This window comes from Taudactylus pleione, unplaced genomic scaffold (assembly GCF_031769625.1).
Source record: "Taudactylus pleione unplaced genomic scaffold, aTauple2 ptg000367l, whole genome shotgun sequence".
NCBI lineage: Eukaryota > Metazoa > Chordata > Amphibia > Anura > Myobatrachidae > Taudactylus > Taudactylus pleione.
This window is the reverse complement of record NW_028284768.1, coordinates 1,291,381-1,310,837: the sequence shown is the minus strand read 5'-3', so window position 1 is coordinate 1,310,837 and position 19,457 is coordinate 1,291,381. Positions and strand designations below refer to the sequence as shown.

Sequence of the window (19,457 nt, the reverse complement as noted above, 5' to 3'; positions counted from 1 at the left end):
AGTGTGTAATATACCTCCTGCTGGCAGTGCTGATAGGATGATTACCCATGAGCATTTGTTTATGCGGCACCCAGTCCTATCCCCTGCTGCCAGGTGTCTAGTGTGAGTGCAGTTCTCATGTTCTGTGCTGTTGTGTGTCCTCAGGAATGCTGCTCACTGCTAACGAAACCCCTAAAATGAACGTCTACTATATACCGGTAAGTTCACTCCACAGGGGAATGCTAAGATCCTGTTGCATGCCTGGATTAGCCCTCAGTTATGATGAATTAATGAGGTTTTTTAAGATGTAAATGCACAAATGGTGGAAACGGACAAAAGCACATGTGTAGCTTTACAAATGGCGATTTCCGTTTGTTCTCCCATTTGCTTGACAGCAGTGAATATATTGTATGCGTTTGGAAAGCTTCCAGTTTCCTAGATAACCCTTTAGTAGAGCATGGACCGCTGTGATGTACTACTCCCGTGCCTCAGATCAGAGTATGGCAGAGCTGCCATGTTGCCTGCGCATCAGCTAAAGTATAAAGTATGGTCTTGTTTACTAATCTCCGGATGTAGGGATTTGGCATGAATGTACCTATTTGTCCACCTCGTACGAACACTGATCATGTGCTCTTCCTGATTGGAAAGGATCCCCATGTAAAGTCCTTGTTTGACAGTTAATGGGATTACTGAGCCCATAAGGTGTGCATCAGGACAAGGCCCTGCACACACAACCATTGCAGGGCTCTGGCAACTTGGAAGCACAACTTTTTGTTAAATACAGCCTTTTCTACTTCAGGGTCCATAGGGGGTCCACAGGGTTGACCTTGGGGTATAGCTGGATCTGGATCCACGGGCACCACGCAGTTAAAGCTTTCACTGCTCCCAGGATGCACTTGGGTCCGTCCTCCTCTATACCCTGCCCCCAAGCCACAGGCACCTCAGTTTTAGTTGGTGCCCGGCCGGAGTCGGGTCACCCTGTTGCAGTGGGGCTGTTTTTAGCAGCTAAGCTTTATTTGTGAAGATAGAAGATTTTATTATTTTATTTTTTACTCTTCAGAGCGTCAGCATCAGACTGTCCATCTGGACGTCCACGCTGCCGCTCCAACAACCCCGCTGGCGCTGCGACGCCAGTACTGATCTGGGGATCGCAGCGGGACCCCGGAGTCAGTACTAGCGTGGCTCCGGGACCTCCCACTGACTGCTGCCGGGCTTACGGGGATTAAGGTAAGTCGCGTACAGCGCTATCAGCGTTGCTCGCGGGGATTCATGCAGTCTCTAGCCGCCGGTCTCTGGGGACAGACCGGTGGCGCTAGTTGCGGCGGCGGCGGGCTCTCCCTCTTCAGGCATACACCGCGCGTCCGCTGGACCACAAGGGTGTAATGTCTGGAGGGGAACCAGCGTCCCTGGGGTTAATCACTAGCCAGGGGAGGCAGCCTTCCCTCGTTTAGCGGCTCCTCAGCTCAGTGCGCTTTCTCCCACGTGTGCTGGCGTCGCTGAGCTGTTCCTCATGCGGCCACTCCTCATCAGAGCTCTCCGGCGGCCATCTTCTAGGCTGTAACGCAGATTCCCAGGCGGTGCGTGGACGGGTCCCCCTGTATACCTATCCTCTGCTAAGGGACAGTGTATGCAGCGCTATAGCCCTCCCAGACACTGAATCTGGGAGGTTGATTGTAGCGGAAGGTGCGGTAAGTCAAATCCTTACTGCATGGTATGTGACTATTGCTAGTGCTGCTGTCTGTGACTTCTTTTTAACTTGCTGTCAGCTTGTACCTATCCCTTTCCTTTTCCAATACGGCCCGACAGGTGTGTGGGGGAAGGGCTTTTTTCTGTGGACCTCGCTTGTATAAATCAAGTATTTGCGAGGTCAGTCACATAGAGTTGTGTGCTGCACAGTTCCATATTGTGGGCTGTTTGTGTTGCATGCTGTGAGTGCGGGGGTGTTTTTTCACCGTAATTCCTCTGGTGATACGTATTCATTGAGTATTTACTGTATCATGTCTGACGAGGAGACTGAGTACTCCGGGGCTCCTGTGTTGTTTTCCTGCAGATGCTTTTCTGCTGGAGTTGATAGGGAGGATTTATCTCAGGATGGTCTGTGCGGGCGGTGGCATCTGGTACCTGGCCCCTCTATACCTCCTATATCGCAGGATCCTCCTTGGGCGATGTTTTCCCAGGTGCTGGCGTCTATTGCGGACCGTTTAGCGGTGCCGGCTGCAGTGCCTGTTAGGGCGTTGCCCCTGCCTAACATCCCCCATTCCCCGGGTATTCTGCATTTATTGCAGACTCCCCCTGGGTCTCAGACTGTGGGTCCTTATGCGGGGTTGCCCGTGTATGTCCAGCCCCCCCCTGTGACTCAGCAGTCGGTGGTGCCTTTTCAGGGTTATCCTCAAGCAGCTCCTCCACCATGGGTGGAGGTACTCTCCAGCTCTGTGCAGAGTCTGGCGGCCTCATCCTCTGCTTTTCAGTCTATGTTGCAGAGTGATTTGCCCCCTAAGGCGCCCAAGCGTCACATTGTGAGTTCTTTAACAGCGCAGCTGTCGGACTCGGATGTGTCTTCAGATGATGGAGAAGTTCATGAGGAAACTGACTCAGACGCCATGGCCCAGGAGATGGAGGCTAAGTCCTCCATTAATGTGCCGGCATTGGTTAGGGCGGTGCGCGCTATCTGTCATATTGAGGATGATGCACCGGCCCCGAAGTCTAAGTACCCTAACTTTAAAAAGGCTAAGGTTACGTCGGGTGTCTTTCCCTTGTCTGACCAGATCATATGGCGGGGGCCTGGCAGTTGCCCAGTAAGGGATTCCAGCCACAAAAGAGGTTGGCATCTAATTATCCTTTTCCTGAAGCGCATTGCAAGAAGTGGGAAACTCCACCGACTGTGGATTCCCACGTCACCCGCTTGATTAAGAGCGCTACGCTCCCATTGCCGTCTATTTCCTCTTTGAAGGATCCCACAGACAGGAAGGTCGAGATCTGTTTGAAATCAATTTACTCCGTTTCGGGGGCGGTGGCGCGCCCGTCCATGGCCATCTCATGGGTGGCTAAGGCCATTGAGAGCTGGGCTAACGCTTTGGAGGATACTATTCCAGAGGATGCTCCGGAGATCCAGAGAGCGTTAATTGGACAAATGAGGGATGCTGCTTCCTATGTCGGGGAAGCTTCGTTGGATGCTAGTCTGCTGACCTCTAGGGTTTCGGCTGCAGCTGTGTCTGCTCGTCGGTCCTTGTGGCTGAGGTCTTGGCGAGCAGATGCGGACTCTAAAAAGGGTCTGGAGGCATTGCCTTTTAATGGTGAGTTACTATTTGGTCCAGACTTGGACAAAATAGTGGATACCTTGGCTAAATCCAAGTCGGCCGTCCTTCCTTCCGGTTCAGCGCCGGCTAAGGTGAGGAGCTCTGCTTTTCGGTCCTTTCGGGTTCAGGGTAAGGCCAAGGGTCAGTCCTTCCCGAGACATTCGGCAACCAAATCCGCACCCAAGCCCAAGAAGCAGGCATGGAGTGCTCGGCGCCCTTCTTCCAAGCAGGAGGATAAACCTGCTGCCTGATGGGACGGGCCTCCCTCTGGAGGACCTCAGAGTGGGAGGCCGACTTCTCCAATTCGCCCAGTGCTGGCACAATACCACCACGGATGCCTGGGTTTGGGAAGTAGTCTTTCAGGGGTACGCCCTGTCTTTTCGGCTCAGGCCGCCCCAACAGTTTTTTTGCACAAGTCCTTCTCTGGACAAGACCAAAGCTTCTCAGATTCAGGTGGCTATAGCATCCTTGCTACAAGCAGGGGTCATTGTTCCTGTTCCGCAGTCTCAACGCGGGAAGGGGTACTATTCTACTGTTTCTGGTACAGAAGCCAAATGGTTCTCATCGCCCTATCCTGAATTTGAAGTCTCTGAACAAATTCCTCAGGGTTCCCAAGTTCAGGATGGAAACGTTGAATTCCATCATTCTGGCGATGGAGCCAGGAAATTACATGGTTTCCCTGGACATCCAGGACGCCTATCTTCAAGGTGATGGCAGTTATGGCTGCCCACCTTCGGGACTAGGGTATACGGCTGCTACCGTACCTGGACGATCTTCTGCTGCTGGCAAGCTCCCCGGAGGTACTTCTTCGGCATCTGCACCTGACCATTACTTGTCTTCAAGCACATGGGTGCTAATAAATTGGTCGAAGTCATCTCTGATCTCATCACGGATGGTCCATCTGGGAGCCCTTCTGGATTCTTGTCAACAAAGGATTTTCTTGACTCCGGAAAAGGTGTCCTTCCTACAACTGAGGATACACAGTTGTCTGAGCAGTCACAGGGTGTCGGTTCATTCGGCAATGAGAGTCCTAGGGTCCATGGTGTCGGCATTCGACATGGTGGAATTTGCCCAGCTCCATTCCAGGCCCCTGCAGGGGCAGATTCTATCGGAATGGAACGGGTTACCTCACCGGATCCGATCCCAGATGCTGGTTTGTCACCGGAAGTGCGCCGGTCTCTGGCGTGGTGGCTTCGACCAGCTCATCTCATCGAGGGTCGCCCCTTTTGGATCCCAGACTGGGTTCTGCTTACGACGGATGCCAGTCTCCGGTGGTTGGGGGGCAGTGACCGGCTCGTTGTCTCTTCAGGGCCGTTGGTCGGCGGAGGAAGCAGTCCTTCCCATAAACATTCTGGAGCTGCGGGCCGTGTACAGAGCTCTGCTGTCCTCAGGCACTGCTCTTCACGGAAGGGCGGTTCAGGTGCAATCCGACAACGCCACCACGGTGGCGTACATCAATCACCAGGGAGGAACTCGCAGTCGAGCGGCGATGTTGGAGGTGTCTCAGATACTGGCTTGGGCGGAGTGCCACCTTCCAGCAATTTTGGCAGTCTTCATCAATTGGGAGGCAGACTTCCTCAGCCGTCACGACGTGCACCCCGGGGAATGGTCGCTTCACCCAGAGGTGTTTCAACTTCTCGTGGACAAATGGGGACTGCCGGAGTTGGACCTGATGGTCTCCCGTCACAACTACAAGTTGCCCGTTTACGGCTCAAGGACAAGGGACGCAGGCGCTGTCGGTGAAGTGGACATTTCACCTAGTGTACCTGTTTCCTCCGATCTCCCTGCTGCCTCGGGTACTAAGAAAAATCAAACAGGAAGGAGGCACGTTTCTGCTGGTGGCTCCAGCCTGGCCCAGACGTCCTAGGTACTCCGATCTCAGGAGCTTGTCCATCGACGTGCCGTACCTTCTACCTCAGCGTCGGGACCCGCTGTCTCAGGGGCCCTGCCTTTACCTGGATCTGGGTCGACTGTCTTTGATGGCGTGGCTCTTGAGACAGCCGTCTTAAGGTCCGGGGGTTTTTCAAGCTCTGTCATCAGTACCATGCACAGGGCAAGTAAACCTGCCTCCGCTCGGATTTACCACAGGGTGTGGCACACTTACTTTCAGTGGTGTGAGTTCAGAAACTTTGATCCTCAGGTGTTCAGGGTTTCTATTATTTTGGCATTTCTCCAGTCAGGTCTTGACTTGGGCTTACGTCTGGCTTCCCTGAAGGTTCATGTGTCAGCTCTGTCTGTGTGGTTCCAAAGTAGGATCGCTACACTGCCTGATGTTCACACCTTTTTCCAACCTCCCTTTGTGCCTCCAGTGGCTCCGTCGGACTTGGCGGTGGTTCTTCGGGGCCTTCGGGGACCTCCTTTTTAGCCTCTTGAGTCGGTTGACCTCAAGTGGTTAACACTTAAGACTGTTTTTCTCCTGGCTATTGCTTCAGCCAGGAGGGTATCTGAGTTGGGGGCGCTTTCCTGTAGTCCCCCCTTCTTAATTTTTCACCAGTACAGAGCGGTGCTTCGCACTCGTCCTGAGTTTTTGCCTAAAGTCGTCTCTAAGTTCCACATCAATCAGGAACTTGTGGTGCCAGCTTTTCAATCTCCTGATCTTACTGCTGGTGAGGCTTCGTTGGACGTTGTCCGTGCTCTCAGAATTTATGTGGACCGGACTGCTTCTGTTAGAAAGTCCGATTCTTTGTTTGTCCTCTTTGGTTTTCACAGGAGGGGTTGGCCTGCCAACAAACAAACTGTTGCCCATTGGCTTTGTTCTGTTATTTGTGAGGCTTATATACAGGAAGGTTTACCTGTCCCCGCCTCTGTTAAGGCTCATTCCACTCGGTCTGTGGGTCCTTCTTGGGCTGCTAGACGTGGTGCCTCCGCTGTTCAGCTGTGCAAGGCAGCGACTTGGTCTTCAATTCAGACGTTTTTGAGGTTTTATGCGTTTGACACCTTTGCCTCTCAGGATGCATCCTTTGGGCGCAGGATTCTCCTTTCAGCACAGGAGCGTCCCCGCCCTTAGTTGAACTGATTTGGGACATCCCCAAGGTCAACTCTGTGGACCCCCTATGGACCCTGAAGTAGAAAACAAGAGATATGGTAAGAACTTACCTTTGTTATCTCTGTTTCTACGAAGTCCATAAGGTCCACAGGGCGCCCGCCCTGATGCACCTGGCTTAAAATGGGTTGTGTGGCTGGTCACCGGTTTTTCCGTCTCCCATTTCTGTGAGTATAGTTTCTTGTGTGTTCCAGTCTTCCTTCTCTCTGTTTAGTCTCCTCCTCCGGCCTTGGCTGCTTACCAACTGAGGTGCCTGTGGCTCGGGGGCGGGGTATAGAAGAGGACGGACCCAAGTGCATCCTGGGAGCAGTGAAAGCTTTAACTGCGTGGTGCCCGTGGATCCAGATCCAGCTATACCCCAAGGTCAACCCTGTGGACCCTATGGACTTCGTAGAAACAGAGATAACAAAGGTAAGTTCTTACCATATCTCGTTTTTCTACTACAATAGTTGTAATCTTATTTGTATGGTGTAGGAATCATCATAATGAGGGGACTTCATAATGAAGGCGAGCTCAGGGAGGACAGAAACCTCCCATGGAGCAGAAGGGCATTTTGTGACTTAAAATGGTCACGTCCACAAAAGTGTAAAAAAAATAAAGTACTTTCTTCAGGGTCCATAGGGATCCACAGGGATACCATGGGGTGTGTGTGGTTTAAAGTGATCTGGGAAGCAAACAGTCAAAGCGTTAGCTCCCAGGATGCACCAGTCTTCCTCCACATATACCCCAGTTTTAAGTTTGGTGACGGCATGGCCGGTCGCACCTTTTCGACAGGAGGACTGCATTTAGCAGCCCCAAGCCTTACTTTTATTTTTTCATCAGAGCAAGCAGCGCTAGGCGTCCTAATTGGGCACCTGTGCTGCTGATCAGACTACCTCCGCCGCAACACCGGTGACTGTCCGGTGATTATGGCGGGCGTCAGCGGGGCTTTGCTAGCCGCTTCACTGGGGACCCTGGGTTGCAGCCGGACAAACAGACTGGTAAGGCGATTGCCCGTTTTGTGCAGTCCTTACCTCCGGCGGTGGAGACCTGTCGGAGGACGCTGCAGTGGGGCGACTGGTTCGTCTGTTCCCCCACTAGACCACCGGGTGGTTTAAGTCTGGTGCCGGGAACCATGGCAGGCCAGTGGCACCCGACGGTTGATGCAGCAGAGAGGGAGGTAGGCTCTCCCCCAGCCCAGAGCGCGATTCTTCACAAGAGGTTTTCCTGCCTATGAGCTGCTGCTCCTCACCCTCCTCCCTATATGGGACGCTTAGCAGCCGTTATTCTGGGCTTTGCTGAAGCTACAGGTCTCAGGAGATTCGGGTCCTGTCTCCCTTTATACCTCTCCCCGGAGCCAGGTTATATAGTGCTCAATCCTACCAGCCTATTAAGGCTTGAGTAGTTGATTCAGTGCCCATTGCAAGTATATTTATTTATATGCATTGTATGTGACTTGTGTTTAGCTCTTCTGTGTGATATACTGCCTTACATTTTATGACTGTCAGTTATATCTATCTCTTCTGCTATTTCTTAAACCCTTAGTACTTCACATTTACCTGTATTTGTTAAGGGTGTCACATTGCATTATTAGCTATACACTTTTTGTGTGCTACTTGCTGGCTATTTACTATGTCTTTTAAAGGCAAGGGTAAACAGGAGATTGAGGCTCCTGTGTTGGTTACATGTAAATCCTGTTTAGGGTGCTTGTCCCCTCAGGATTACATACAGGATGGTCTGTGTGCTAATTATGTACCACCTCACCAGTCCACCTTACTAGCACCTGTTCAGGAGCCAATGTGGGTGTCCTCCTTGTCTCAGGTTATGACGCATTTAGTGGACCGCTTATCAGCCCCCATGCTGCCTCCCACCATGGGGTACCCACAGCAATTACAGCCTGGTATGTTTGTTCCTCCCATACGTCCCCCTTGGATGGATGGTTATGCCCACTCAGTTCAAAATATGCAAACATCTGCCGCCTTTCAGCAAATGTTACAGGCAGACAGGCAGCCACCAAAGCACATAGGCAGACTGTATCATCCTCCCAGTTCACCCTGCTTTTGGATTCTGATGCATCATTTGAGGAGGCAGATGATGCACACTTTTCTCCCCCCCGAGTCCCCCTTGGGTGAGGAGGATCGTCATTCAAAAGTGGATGTCCCTTCTCTATTGAGGGTGGTTAAATCAATCCTGAACATAGGGGATGAGGAACTGTCCCCTAAGCCTAAAACCCCGGTGTTTAAACGCCAAAAGGTGGTTAGGGCTGAATTCCCTCAATCAGAACAGCTCACTGAGCTCATGGGGGAAGCATGGGGCACTCCTGGCAAACTGTTCCAGATTTCAAAAAGATTAGTGTCCTGGCGAGTGTACTAAGTGGGAAGTCCCTCCTACTGTTGATTCTCACGTGGCACGCTTAGTCAGAAGCTCTACGCTGCCTTTACCGTCCACATCCTCCCTTAAAGACGACACAAATAGGAAACTGGAGACTTGTCTCAAGTCTGTTTTCTCACTTTTTGGCGCTGTTACTCGGCTGGTTTAGGCCGCGCCCTGGGTAGCTAAGGCTATCGAAGGATGGACTGAGGCGCTTGCCATCAGACTCTACCAACTGGCCTACATCTCCCATATCCGGGAAGCAACCTCTTATTTGGGAGAAGCTGCATTGGATACTGGACTCCTTGCTTCTAAGGCATCTGCAACCTCGGTAGTCGCACACCGGGTCCTTTGGCTACGATCATGGAAAGCGGATACAGAATCCAAGAAGGCCCTCTAATTCTTACCCTTCTCTGGAGACTTGCTGTTTGGCGCAGAGTTAGACAAAATTGTGGCTACCGTGGCAGCCTCTAAATCTGCTTTTTTGCCATCAGCAGCTGCCCCTAGGCCTAAAACATCCTCCTTTATCTCCTTTCGTCCCCAAGGTTCGGCAAAAGGAGTCTTTTTCCCAGGCAGCCTAGTTCTCACAAGACCGCCAAGCAGCCTTGGGCGGCTAGACGTCAGACTTCCAAGCCTGATGACAAACCCTTTGCCTGATGGGGTGGGCCTTCTCCTGGGAGACCCCAGGGTGGGAGGCCGACTTCTGTGGTATGCTGACTCATGGCTACAAACAACCACGGATGCCTTGGTCCATGAAGTGGTCTCTTATGGGTACGCCCTCACCTTTTTGAGGCGTCCTCCTCAGCAATTTGTTTGTACAAGTCCTCCATCAGACCCCATCAGGGCCCGGGTCCTCCAAGAAGCCATTCACTCCCTGCTATGTTCAGGTATGATAATACCAGTTCGTTTGGATCATCAGTTAAACCAAACTGGTCTCATCGGCCTATTCTGAATCTCAAATCTCTCAACAGGTGCCAACTCTACGATCAATTGTCCTGGCAATGGACCCTGGGGATTTTATGGCTTCTTTGAACTTTCAGTATGCATACCTGCATGTGCCTATTACTTTAACTCACCAACGGTTCCTACGGTTTGCTGTTCTGCAGCAACATTACCAGTTTCAGGCGCTGCCCTTTGGTCTGTCAACGGCCCCTCTCGTCTTTACCAAAATAATGGCAGTTATGGCGGCCCACCTCAGGCGCCAGGGAGTCAGAATCCTGCCATACCTAGACGACCTCTAGTGTATCCATTCACTCAGCAAGAAATTATGAGTTTGGTAGACTTACCTTTAACTCTATTTTTCGAAGTCCATAGGGTCCACAGGGCGCCCTCCCTGACTCACCTGGTTTTATTGGGTATTTTTTTCTTGGTCACTAATTCTCTCATCTTCTGTGAGTGTTTCTTGTGTATATTGTTATTCCTCTCTCTGCTTCTGCCTTGGGCTTGTTCACACCTGTGGCTGGGGTCGGGGTTTATGTGGAGGAGGTCCGGTGCATCCTGGGAGCTAAAGCTTTGACTGTTTGGTGCCCGGATCACTCCAACCACACACCCCATGGTATCCCTGTGGACCCTATGGACATAGAGAGATAAGTCTACCATAACTCTTAATTTTGTGAATTTGATGGGAGAGACACTGTGGCCCCAATGTAACTAGGGATGCCCCTCCAAATAGATACTTCCTCCCACTGAAACTCTTATTATAAATGCTGTCTCACAAGACATAATTTGTTTTCTCAACTTTTGTGCCTGGCTGTTCCCATAACAAGGTGCTGCGCTCTGATCCGTGAGTCACATTCCATAAAACAGACACAATCGGGCAGATGGAACAGATGCTGTCAGCGCTTGTCCTTACTGATGCCTCAGTCCATTTAGCACATGAGAAATGGGGCTTTTGGTTCAAAACCTTTCAGCTTGCAGACCAGTTTTGAGGGTCCTCATTTTTGTGAGCGCTTGCATCTACAGCTATGCTTCAGATAACACACATGCTGCATAATCCTGTGCTCTGGGGAGTTTATTTTTTTTTATACTCCACACCGAAGTAATCCCCTAATGCAAAGGTTCCCAAAATCCATTCTTCGCCCCAAAAGTCCAGGTTTTAAGGATATCCATGTTTGAGCACAAGTGACTTAATTAGCACCACATTGCTCTTGATTACACCAGCTGTGGTCAACCATGGATATCCTTAATACCTGAACTGTTGGGCTTTAAGTAAAATGCTATGCATTTATTAATAGTTATTTATATAGTGTGCACATCAGACAGCGCTTTACAGAGAATAGTTCCGTCATTCACATCCGTCCCTGCTGCGGTGGAGCTTACAATCCTTATCCTCTATCACATTGACGTACACATACACACTAGGGTTAATTTTTTGCCAGAAGCCTATATACCTACAGTACCAGTATGATTTTGCTGCATAGGAGGAAACTAGAGCTCCCAGAAAATAGAGGAAGAACATACAAACTTCACACAGATAGTGTACAATATTCGTAGAAAAACTTGTTCTCCAATCCAAAGGTGCTGCAGTAGTCGCTAGGGTGGTCACTAACACCCTGTTCAAGATCAAAATACAGTACTTGCAGTCAATTGCGCTCCTCTGAGGTAAGTACCAATTCTGAACAACAGTATGGTTGGTTATGTCCCAACAGAATCCCGTGATCTTCCCTCTCGGTTCTTCACACTTGGAAAACCTCTTTTAAGCTGAATATTCCTTCCCTATGGAACACACATGTATCCACTTTTCCTAAAAAATTTAAAAATAAAATAAAAATAAAGTGATAGATATCTCTCTCTCTCTCTCTCTCTCTCTCTCTCTCTCTCTCTCATATATACATATATATATATATTTATTTATTTATTAGTGAAGTAAAGGTTTTTTTGTTTGTACATTAAAATATATCTATTAAAACACCAATCCATCAAATAAGCAGACTATGTGGGGTATAGGACAACACACCCCCAAGTTCGCAATTATTTGGGTTTAAACAGTCACCTCCTGGGTATTAGGTTCCTGAAGTGCCCCTGGTCGTGTGTATAGTCAATATCCTCCAGAGGCATCACCTGGTACTCCTTCTGCTTCATCACGCTCACCAACGCGTTTCTGCTCTCATGGAGCCTATTTCAGATAGTGCCTTGGTCAGGAGTTGAACTCATGACCTCAGTGCTGTGAGGCAGTCTAGTAACCGAAGAGGACTTCTTATAGGTGTATCTAATCCTACATGCCAATTACATCACATGCTGCTTTCTCTGACCCCAGTATTTTCCTGCAGTGTCTCACAGTTCGCGGCAGAGACCAATCCAGTTATTTCTGGTCATAATCGGAAGCTTGTGAAAGTTTGGGAAATACCTGCAATGAGACGTTTGTTATGCAGGTTGTGTTCTGGGTGTGTAGGGCATTCATAACAGGATATACTTTTAATCATTGCTGGGGATGTTTATTGAAATAATTATGGATGTGACATGAAAGGACATGTAAGGATGACGGCATGCGCCCTATATTTAAGCTAACTAACGTCAGCAAACTAGGTTTATGACATCCATGGCATGCTACAAATGATCTTGTTACCTGGGATTGAGCGATTTCCTTAGCAACGTTATATCCTCATGTTTTCTCCTAGTCCGTGTCATGTTTCAGAATTTAGTTGTGTGACTGATTTTAATGGGAGTTTTTCATCAACCAGCAGTGTTTGTTTTAAATGGATACTTTCTGCACTTTCTCAAGAGATAGACAGGTCATGTATGTAGCATTAGTACTTTCCTCCCTCCCTCACACAAACTGTTGGAGAAAGCTCTCTGAGGGAGCAGCTCCTTCTCCCTACACAGCGGAGGCAGCCATTTTGTGTGTTCAACGAATGTTTGTCAGTGCTGGGGAACCTTTTTTCTACCAAGTGCCATTTTGATATATATATAATTATTCACGGGCGGGTGCAGGCCACGCCCCCTCCATGTGATGTCACACAGGTACGGGGCCACAATCGCCGGTGATTACAGCAATGCACAGAGCTTCCTGTGGATGCTTCGGGGAGCTGTAAGGGCAGCGGTGTGATCGTCTGAAGCGTCCTAAGGATGCTCCAGGCTGCACTGCTGCATAGATTATGGCTGCAGGGTGCCATTCTAGGCACCCTGCCCGCCAGATGAGGCTGGCATCAGCGCCTCATGCGTATTGGTCACAAAATGCCTCCGTGATTTAACGGTTCTCCACCTGAAGCTATGGACTGCGTTCATGTGAGTATTCGTTGAAGACACAAGATGGTTACCTACATTGTGTGTTGTTGACATCTGCTTTTTCAGGTGGCGCCTGTGCAGTGGAAGAGCAATGTGTTTTTAATTATTTGTCATTTGGCCCATTCTGACTCTCGTGCAGCCCGTCTGTAAAAATATGCATTTCTGACTATATAGAGATCAGTGCAACATTAAATATCTAGGCCTACTTTACAATAGATGGATCAGTACTGTGGCCATTGGAAATACATTCCCCAGGGTGTTACCTTTCGGTGGCTTCCGGAGCATTAATTGTCATGTTTTCTGAGAGTCACCTTGATTCCATTTTATTATATTCAATACTATGGTTACTAAGGGGCAACATTTATAGTCCCGCACTATTTTCAAATAGTATTGAGGTTTCTTAGTAACACCGCGGCTATGTTACCGCACGGTGAGCCTGACTCAGTCGTTCGCTAAATCTGCCGCTGCGTCGTCTGTGTATGCAGCTGCTGTGCAAAAATATGCAAATGTTGCCGAGGCAGTGCCAGCGACCTGTGCCCAGCCCTACCCTCTTTGCGTATGACATTACACATAGGGGTCGGGGCCGCCAGCACCTGGAAGTGCAGCGGGCAGCTATACACAGCAGGTTGCCTGTCTGCAGCGTCCAAGGACACGACGGGTGGCACTGCCGCAGCGTTAAAGGCTGCAGGGTGCCGTTCTAGGCCAGAAGCAAGGGCTGTGGGGCAGCGACATTGCCACCCACAGAGCCCTGTGCGCTCTGTGCAGCGGCATCGGTTGCACACCCCTAGCTAACGGCCCTGAATGTCGCAGACGCCAAGGATTGTATTGAGTTGCCCACCTGCAGTTTTAAAATCTAAGCATCCGCGTACAAAGACACAGCATCGGTCGCAGATGATTCGATTTATCATAGTTCTGATTAACGCTATGGCTACTCAGTATGGCCGTGGTGACTGATACGCCCCGGTGGGACCTCCACCATGTTAACGCTAGCAAGGACTTAGTGATCCAAAGTCTGATATTTTTTGGGGGGGCTGATTTGAAGCAATTGGTGAATTTCCTAACAAAAAAATCTTTCTGAAATGTGTTCTTGTCTAGATTGATTCATTTTTTTTTTATTTTTTTTTTTAACATAATCTTCATTGACTTTTTTTAGAGGTTATTGTTTGTGTACTAGTAGCTTTATTTTGGAGAGATGTTACCCTCGTGCACAGGGCCAGCGAGCTGTCATGTCACAGGCTGGAAATGCTGTTACAGAAATAGAATGCCATGTGCTACCTGTACACAACAGGATGATGGCAAACACACGGCCCTTGTGGTTGGATGGGGAGCGGACATAAGCCCTCATTATCACTGTCACCCTTATGTCTGGCACGTTCCTGTTAATAATGCTCTGTTTGTAGCTTGATGAGCTGGGGGACTCAGGAGGAAATAGGTCAATGTGTTAATTACTTCACCTGCCTTGTGTCTAGCTCAGCGTGGAAACATGTGCATCCTATACCAGTCTAAGCACGTTCAAGGAGAATCACAGCAACCAGAAAATCTGAGCCAATGACAGGAAATCCTAGTGACTTCCTCCAGCCGCCTGTTCAACTTAATGTGCCACTTGTCTTGTCCTTGTCCATAGCAATACATTTCACCGTATGTTAAATATAATGAATCAGCCAGTGAATGCACATTTTCAGGTTTAATACAGTAATCTTAAATTGAATGCATACAATCTTAGATTAGATCTGTTGACTGTGTTTTATTGATGGAAGTCCATATTATTCATTTACTGGACTTGTCTGTTCATTTGCTAGTATTGTGCGTTCATTCACTGGTCATTTCTACACTTCTCCTGCTTTCTGGTTGTAAAATTCTAACTCTTCCTTCAGTCTTTAAACCAAAAATGTATTTAAAAGTATACATAGTAATAATGATAGCAGATGTCTATAATAGTTATTATGTTGTATCTTCTACACGGGATGTAATTATTAGACCGCCGGACGAGATGCCGCCGGTCTAAATGCGGTTCAAGCCCGACATGGGACTGAAGATAGGCGTCAAAATACTGACGCCTATCTTAATCCCGACGCCGGAATCCTCACAGACGCCATCCCGAACAAGGTAAATCTTGGGGCGTCTTAGGAGTTAGCTGCAGGTGGGGAGGTTTAGGTTTAAGCACCCCCTGGGGGGGGGTGAGGCACCCCCCCTGGGAGGGATAGGATTAGGCTAGGGAAAGGGGGGTTAGGTTTAGCCCCCCCCCCCCTCCCCAGAGGGTTAGGTTTAGGGTGCTGGATGGGGGGTAGTTAGGTTTAGGCACCCCCGGGGGGACTTTGGGTTAGGCACCACCCCAGGAGTTTTACGGTTAGGCACCACCAAGGGTGGGTGGGAGAGGGGAGGGTTAGGATACTTACCAGCTGGAGTCAGGATCTCCTCCTGTCGGGCTTTCACAGTCGGGATGCCGGTATTTCAATCCCATTCCCTCCCACACACCCCATCCCCTTACACATATTCCCTCAACTGTTCATTCACTGCATGATTCACTAATATATAATTTTATATAAATATAATGTCCTGGTAGGTGTATGTAAAAAAGACACATCATGCTCGGAACTGCAGTATATCCAAAAATTTATTTAGACACTAATCATGTCAGCAGCAACGTTTCTGGACCGCGCAGGGTCCTGTCCTCAGGCTGATTTAGATATATATATAGATAGATAGATAGATAGATAGATAGTTCCGCTGTTGCAGGCACTCCAGTTCAAAATATTCTGCCCATGATGCTCACTTAAGAGGATGGATAATGAAGCAAAGCAGTGTCAGTCTCCGGACTTGGCAAAGAAAACCACACAGTCTCGTCAGTGCGTCAATGTTTCGAGTTTAATCACAACTCGCCATCAGGACATACAAAGTTAAACACTAAAATCTTACCTTTATATCCCTCCCTCCACGCGTGTGCCGCCAAACAGCTCCGCTTCCTGCTCACTCACGACGCTCGGCAACTGCCAATGATGTCAGCGGGAGTGTGAGCGTCACCTAGGCAACCACAGGGTCAGTACATGTGACACCAAGTGTAAACCATAACAACGTGCAGTAGACAAACTACATAGAAGGATAGAAGGTTAAATACAGCAATATTAAAAGCATACAGTGGTCCAAGTAACAATATTGGCTGTAACTACGTATTCCAAAGTGTATCACAACTAATAGCATACCACATGTTGTATGTCCTGATGCCGAGTTGTGATTAAACTTGAAACGTTGACGCACTGACGAGACTGTTGTTGTCTTTGCGAAGTCCGGAGAGTGACGCTGCTTTGCATATATATATATATATATATATATATATATATATGTGTGTGTATGTATGTATGTATGTATATATATATGTGTGTGTGTGTGTGTGTGTATGTATGTATGTATGTATGTATGTATGTATAGTAGTGTTGTGTACCTGTTTGGTATGTATTCTCATTCACTGCAGTATGACGCTGTGCTAGGGATAGACTACTTTGTGCACATAACTGTATGTATATCCTGTGTCTTGATGCACAAACATGGCTGCCCTGTGGTTTCAGGCACTGGGCTCAGCCCCCAGGTGGTGTTCCTTCTTGGACAATCTGACTGAGGAGCTGGAGGAAAACCCAGAGAGCACGGTGTACGATGACTACAAATTTGTCACGAAGAAAGATCTGGATGACCTGGGTGAGTATTCTCTACTCTGTGATGTAATGCCACATTGAGAACGGCCAGCCCGCTTATACACGGTGCTTCCATCAGTGTTTATATCATCTAGTAGTTTCCCTCCTACGTAGCTTTTTAGAAGAGTAAGTTTATATTTCCTCAGTACAGAGCTGGAATTTCAAGGGAACTAAAAAGAGTTCCAGGCTTCAGTGCCAAAGTAGGCCCATCTTCCTAAACATATCCGTTGTCCCATTCTGTTCAGAAAACATAGTACCGCACATTTCCAGATGAATGTTTCTCAAACACTTTAGAAATGTAAGTAAAAGTTTGCTGTATGGAAGAAAATTAAATAAAATGATTTAATATAAAACCCGGTTAAAAGATGAAGATCTACAATCCGATAAAATATAGGACCAAATCAGGCACTAATAAAAATGTCTGCAGACCCAAACTGTCAATTGATTAACGAATTAAAAAAACAAAACAATCCAGCCATAAACAGACAGTGAAATTACCTATTTATTGATTAGAGAATGTGCCCGTTTAAAGCGTTATGATGTAGATCAGGGGTGTTCAACGTGCGGCCCTCCAGCTGCTGTGGACCTACACATCCCAGCATGCCCTACCACAGTTTTGCTATTCGGGCATTCTGCATTGTAATTCATCACAATGTCCATCCTAACATCATGTGCTTTTATTCCTCACTAAACAGGTCTGTCCCATCTCGTTGGATCACCCATGCTCCGGGCTTACATGCACGGCTATTTTATTGATATACGGTTGTACCACAAGGTAATGGAAATGTTTTGCAGACTCCGTATACGCAGGGGCGACTTGTAGAGATGAAGTTGGCAGGAGGAATTGCATTGGGGAGATACATAAACATTACTTCTACATATTTTGCCCTCTCAGGTGAAAGCAATGGTCAACCCATTTGCTTATGAAGAATACAAACGGGAGAAGATCAGACAAAAGATTGAAGAGACACGGGCTCAGCGTGTTCAGATTAAGGTAACTCTACAGGTCTATGTAACACGTCTGTCTGCAAAATGCAGCTACATTCCAGGCAATTGGTTTCCAGCCATGATTTTATGGACTATACTATATAAAGCCTTTGCTCCGAGTAGTGGTTTAAAACATCCAATTGACCAGGCTTTAAGCTTTAGCCCTAACATTACTCCCAAGAAGCCAAAGAGCTCAGTGGTTAAGGCCACGTCTGTGGAATCTCCGGGGGCCTTGCTGGTTCCAATCCCAGTGGCTGCGGTTGTGAGATTTGAACAAAATCCACTTTTCTCCAGCTCCCCAAGTAGCTTCTACGAAATCGGTTGGGCTGAGAAAATGTGGCTGGAAAAATTCTATGTACAGCATTGTGTCAACATTAGGTAACCACATGCAGTATGAGCAGCCTAGTACTCAAAGTAGTTTGGGAAAAGAGGAAAGTGAGCACTTTGCTTTACATCAGTCATTGGCACATTTGTGAAGAACTCAGTGTCTGCTCCATGTGGTAGTGACTTTTCTTACAGGTGTGCTAAGACAATGGGGGTTTATCACTGTGGTGAGGGCTAGCAGAGAGTATCTTTTGAGTACAATATTCTGTTTCAATGATTGACTTCGGTCTGAGATATTCCGTGAGAACTGGGCCCTCATGACGGATTCTCTTTACTGATAGAACGCTGCCAAAAATAATACTTCTCCCTCTTTCCTTTCTATTTTAGAAACTGCCGAAGGTGAACAAAGAGCTTGCTTTCAAACTGCTAGAGGAGGAGGAGGAGGAGCGGCCGCTGCAAAAGAGAAAGCAGAAGGTGAGTCTCACCTGGAATATATGCTACAATAGTCACATGTGGCTCATCTGCGAGTCAGGCAACTCATGACAGTGATGTAGTAGAAAGAATTACTGCAGCATTAAGTAGTTTGAGATCAGATCGAAATGTTTTCTAGTTTCCTTGTTAGTAATAAGAAGAAATTCCCCTCCCCACTCTTTCCATCCAAGTAGAGATTTGCCTTCTGCCCGCACAACCAGTGTCTAAGGCTCTATAGACTTAGCAAAGCTTATTACTGTTCCGTCACTGCGCACTCACCATTGGGTTTTTAATAGTACTCCAATGAGTCCTATTTAAAGTGCCCAATACACCGTGTCAAAACATTCTTTCAATCTAAATTTGTAGTTAGTAAACATCACATGTCTGCGGTCCAGACAGCCAAGGATTTCAGTTTTTCCTGTGACAAATGTTTCCCTTTTTATTGGACCACTGGCTGCTAAAATCTGCATTTATATTTCCCCACCTTCTCCAGAAAATGCCGAACATTCTCAGCGACGACCGTTTCAAAGTCATGTTTGAGAATCCTGACTACCAAGTGGATGAGCAGAGTGAGGAGTTCAGGCTGCTGAACCCACTGGTGTCTAAAATCACCCAGAAGAGAAGGAAGAAGCTGAAGGACATGGAGATTCTGCAGGCCAAAGAGGTACAGAGCCGCGTACATGATCCTCTATCGCTTCAGTCACACTTGGCAAAAGTATCATGCTAGCTTCACATGTATTACATCGGTTCATATAGAAAACCAAAGGGTTAGTTGCCTTGGATGCAATGTTTAACCAATAGATCGGGGTGTAGGGCGGCTCTAATGGTCCTACGTCACGCTGCCCCTTTAAAAAAGGCTGAGCAGATGCCGTGTCTTCACCTTGTAAGCCTAACATTCATTCAGATGTGACGTTCAAAGGGGGGACAAGGCATCAATTCCTGCTTGAAACCGATTGCATGATAAGAGGAGACAAGAGTTGCCACATGGGACCATTAGAGGGATCCAGGACCCTGACGACTGTGTTGAAGGATCGTCCAAGATGTGTAGGGGCTTCAGTTTCACCCCAAGAACATGTTTTTGTTTTGTATGAAGTTACA

The 19,457-nt window shown here is 48.0% G+C and overlaps 1 protein-coding gene across 1 annotated transcript in view; it reads left to right on the top strand.

Annotated features, from left to right (window-relative positions):
• The window catches only part of NOL10 (nucleolar protein 10), a 91,624-nt gene that overhangs the window by 40,051 nt on the left and 32,116 nt on the right, over positions 1–19,457 (top strand). The window contains exons 13-18 of the mRNA XM_088444599.1: positions 145–197; positions 16,455–16,581; positions 17,273–17,352; positions 17,473–17,571; positions 18,276–18,362; positions 18,853–19,023. Of these exons, the coding sequence (XP_088300725.1) occupies positions 145–197; positions 16,455–16,581; positions 17,273–17,352; positions 17,473–17,571; positions 18,276–18,362; positions 18,853–19,023 (617 nt within the window). The remainder of the gene's footprint in view (positions 1–144; positions 198–16,454; positions 16,582–17,272; positions 17,353–17,472; positions 17,572–18,275; positions 18,363–18,852; positions 19,024–19,457) is intronic.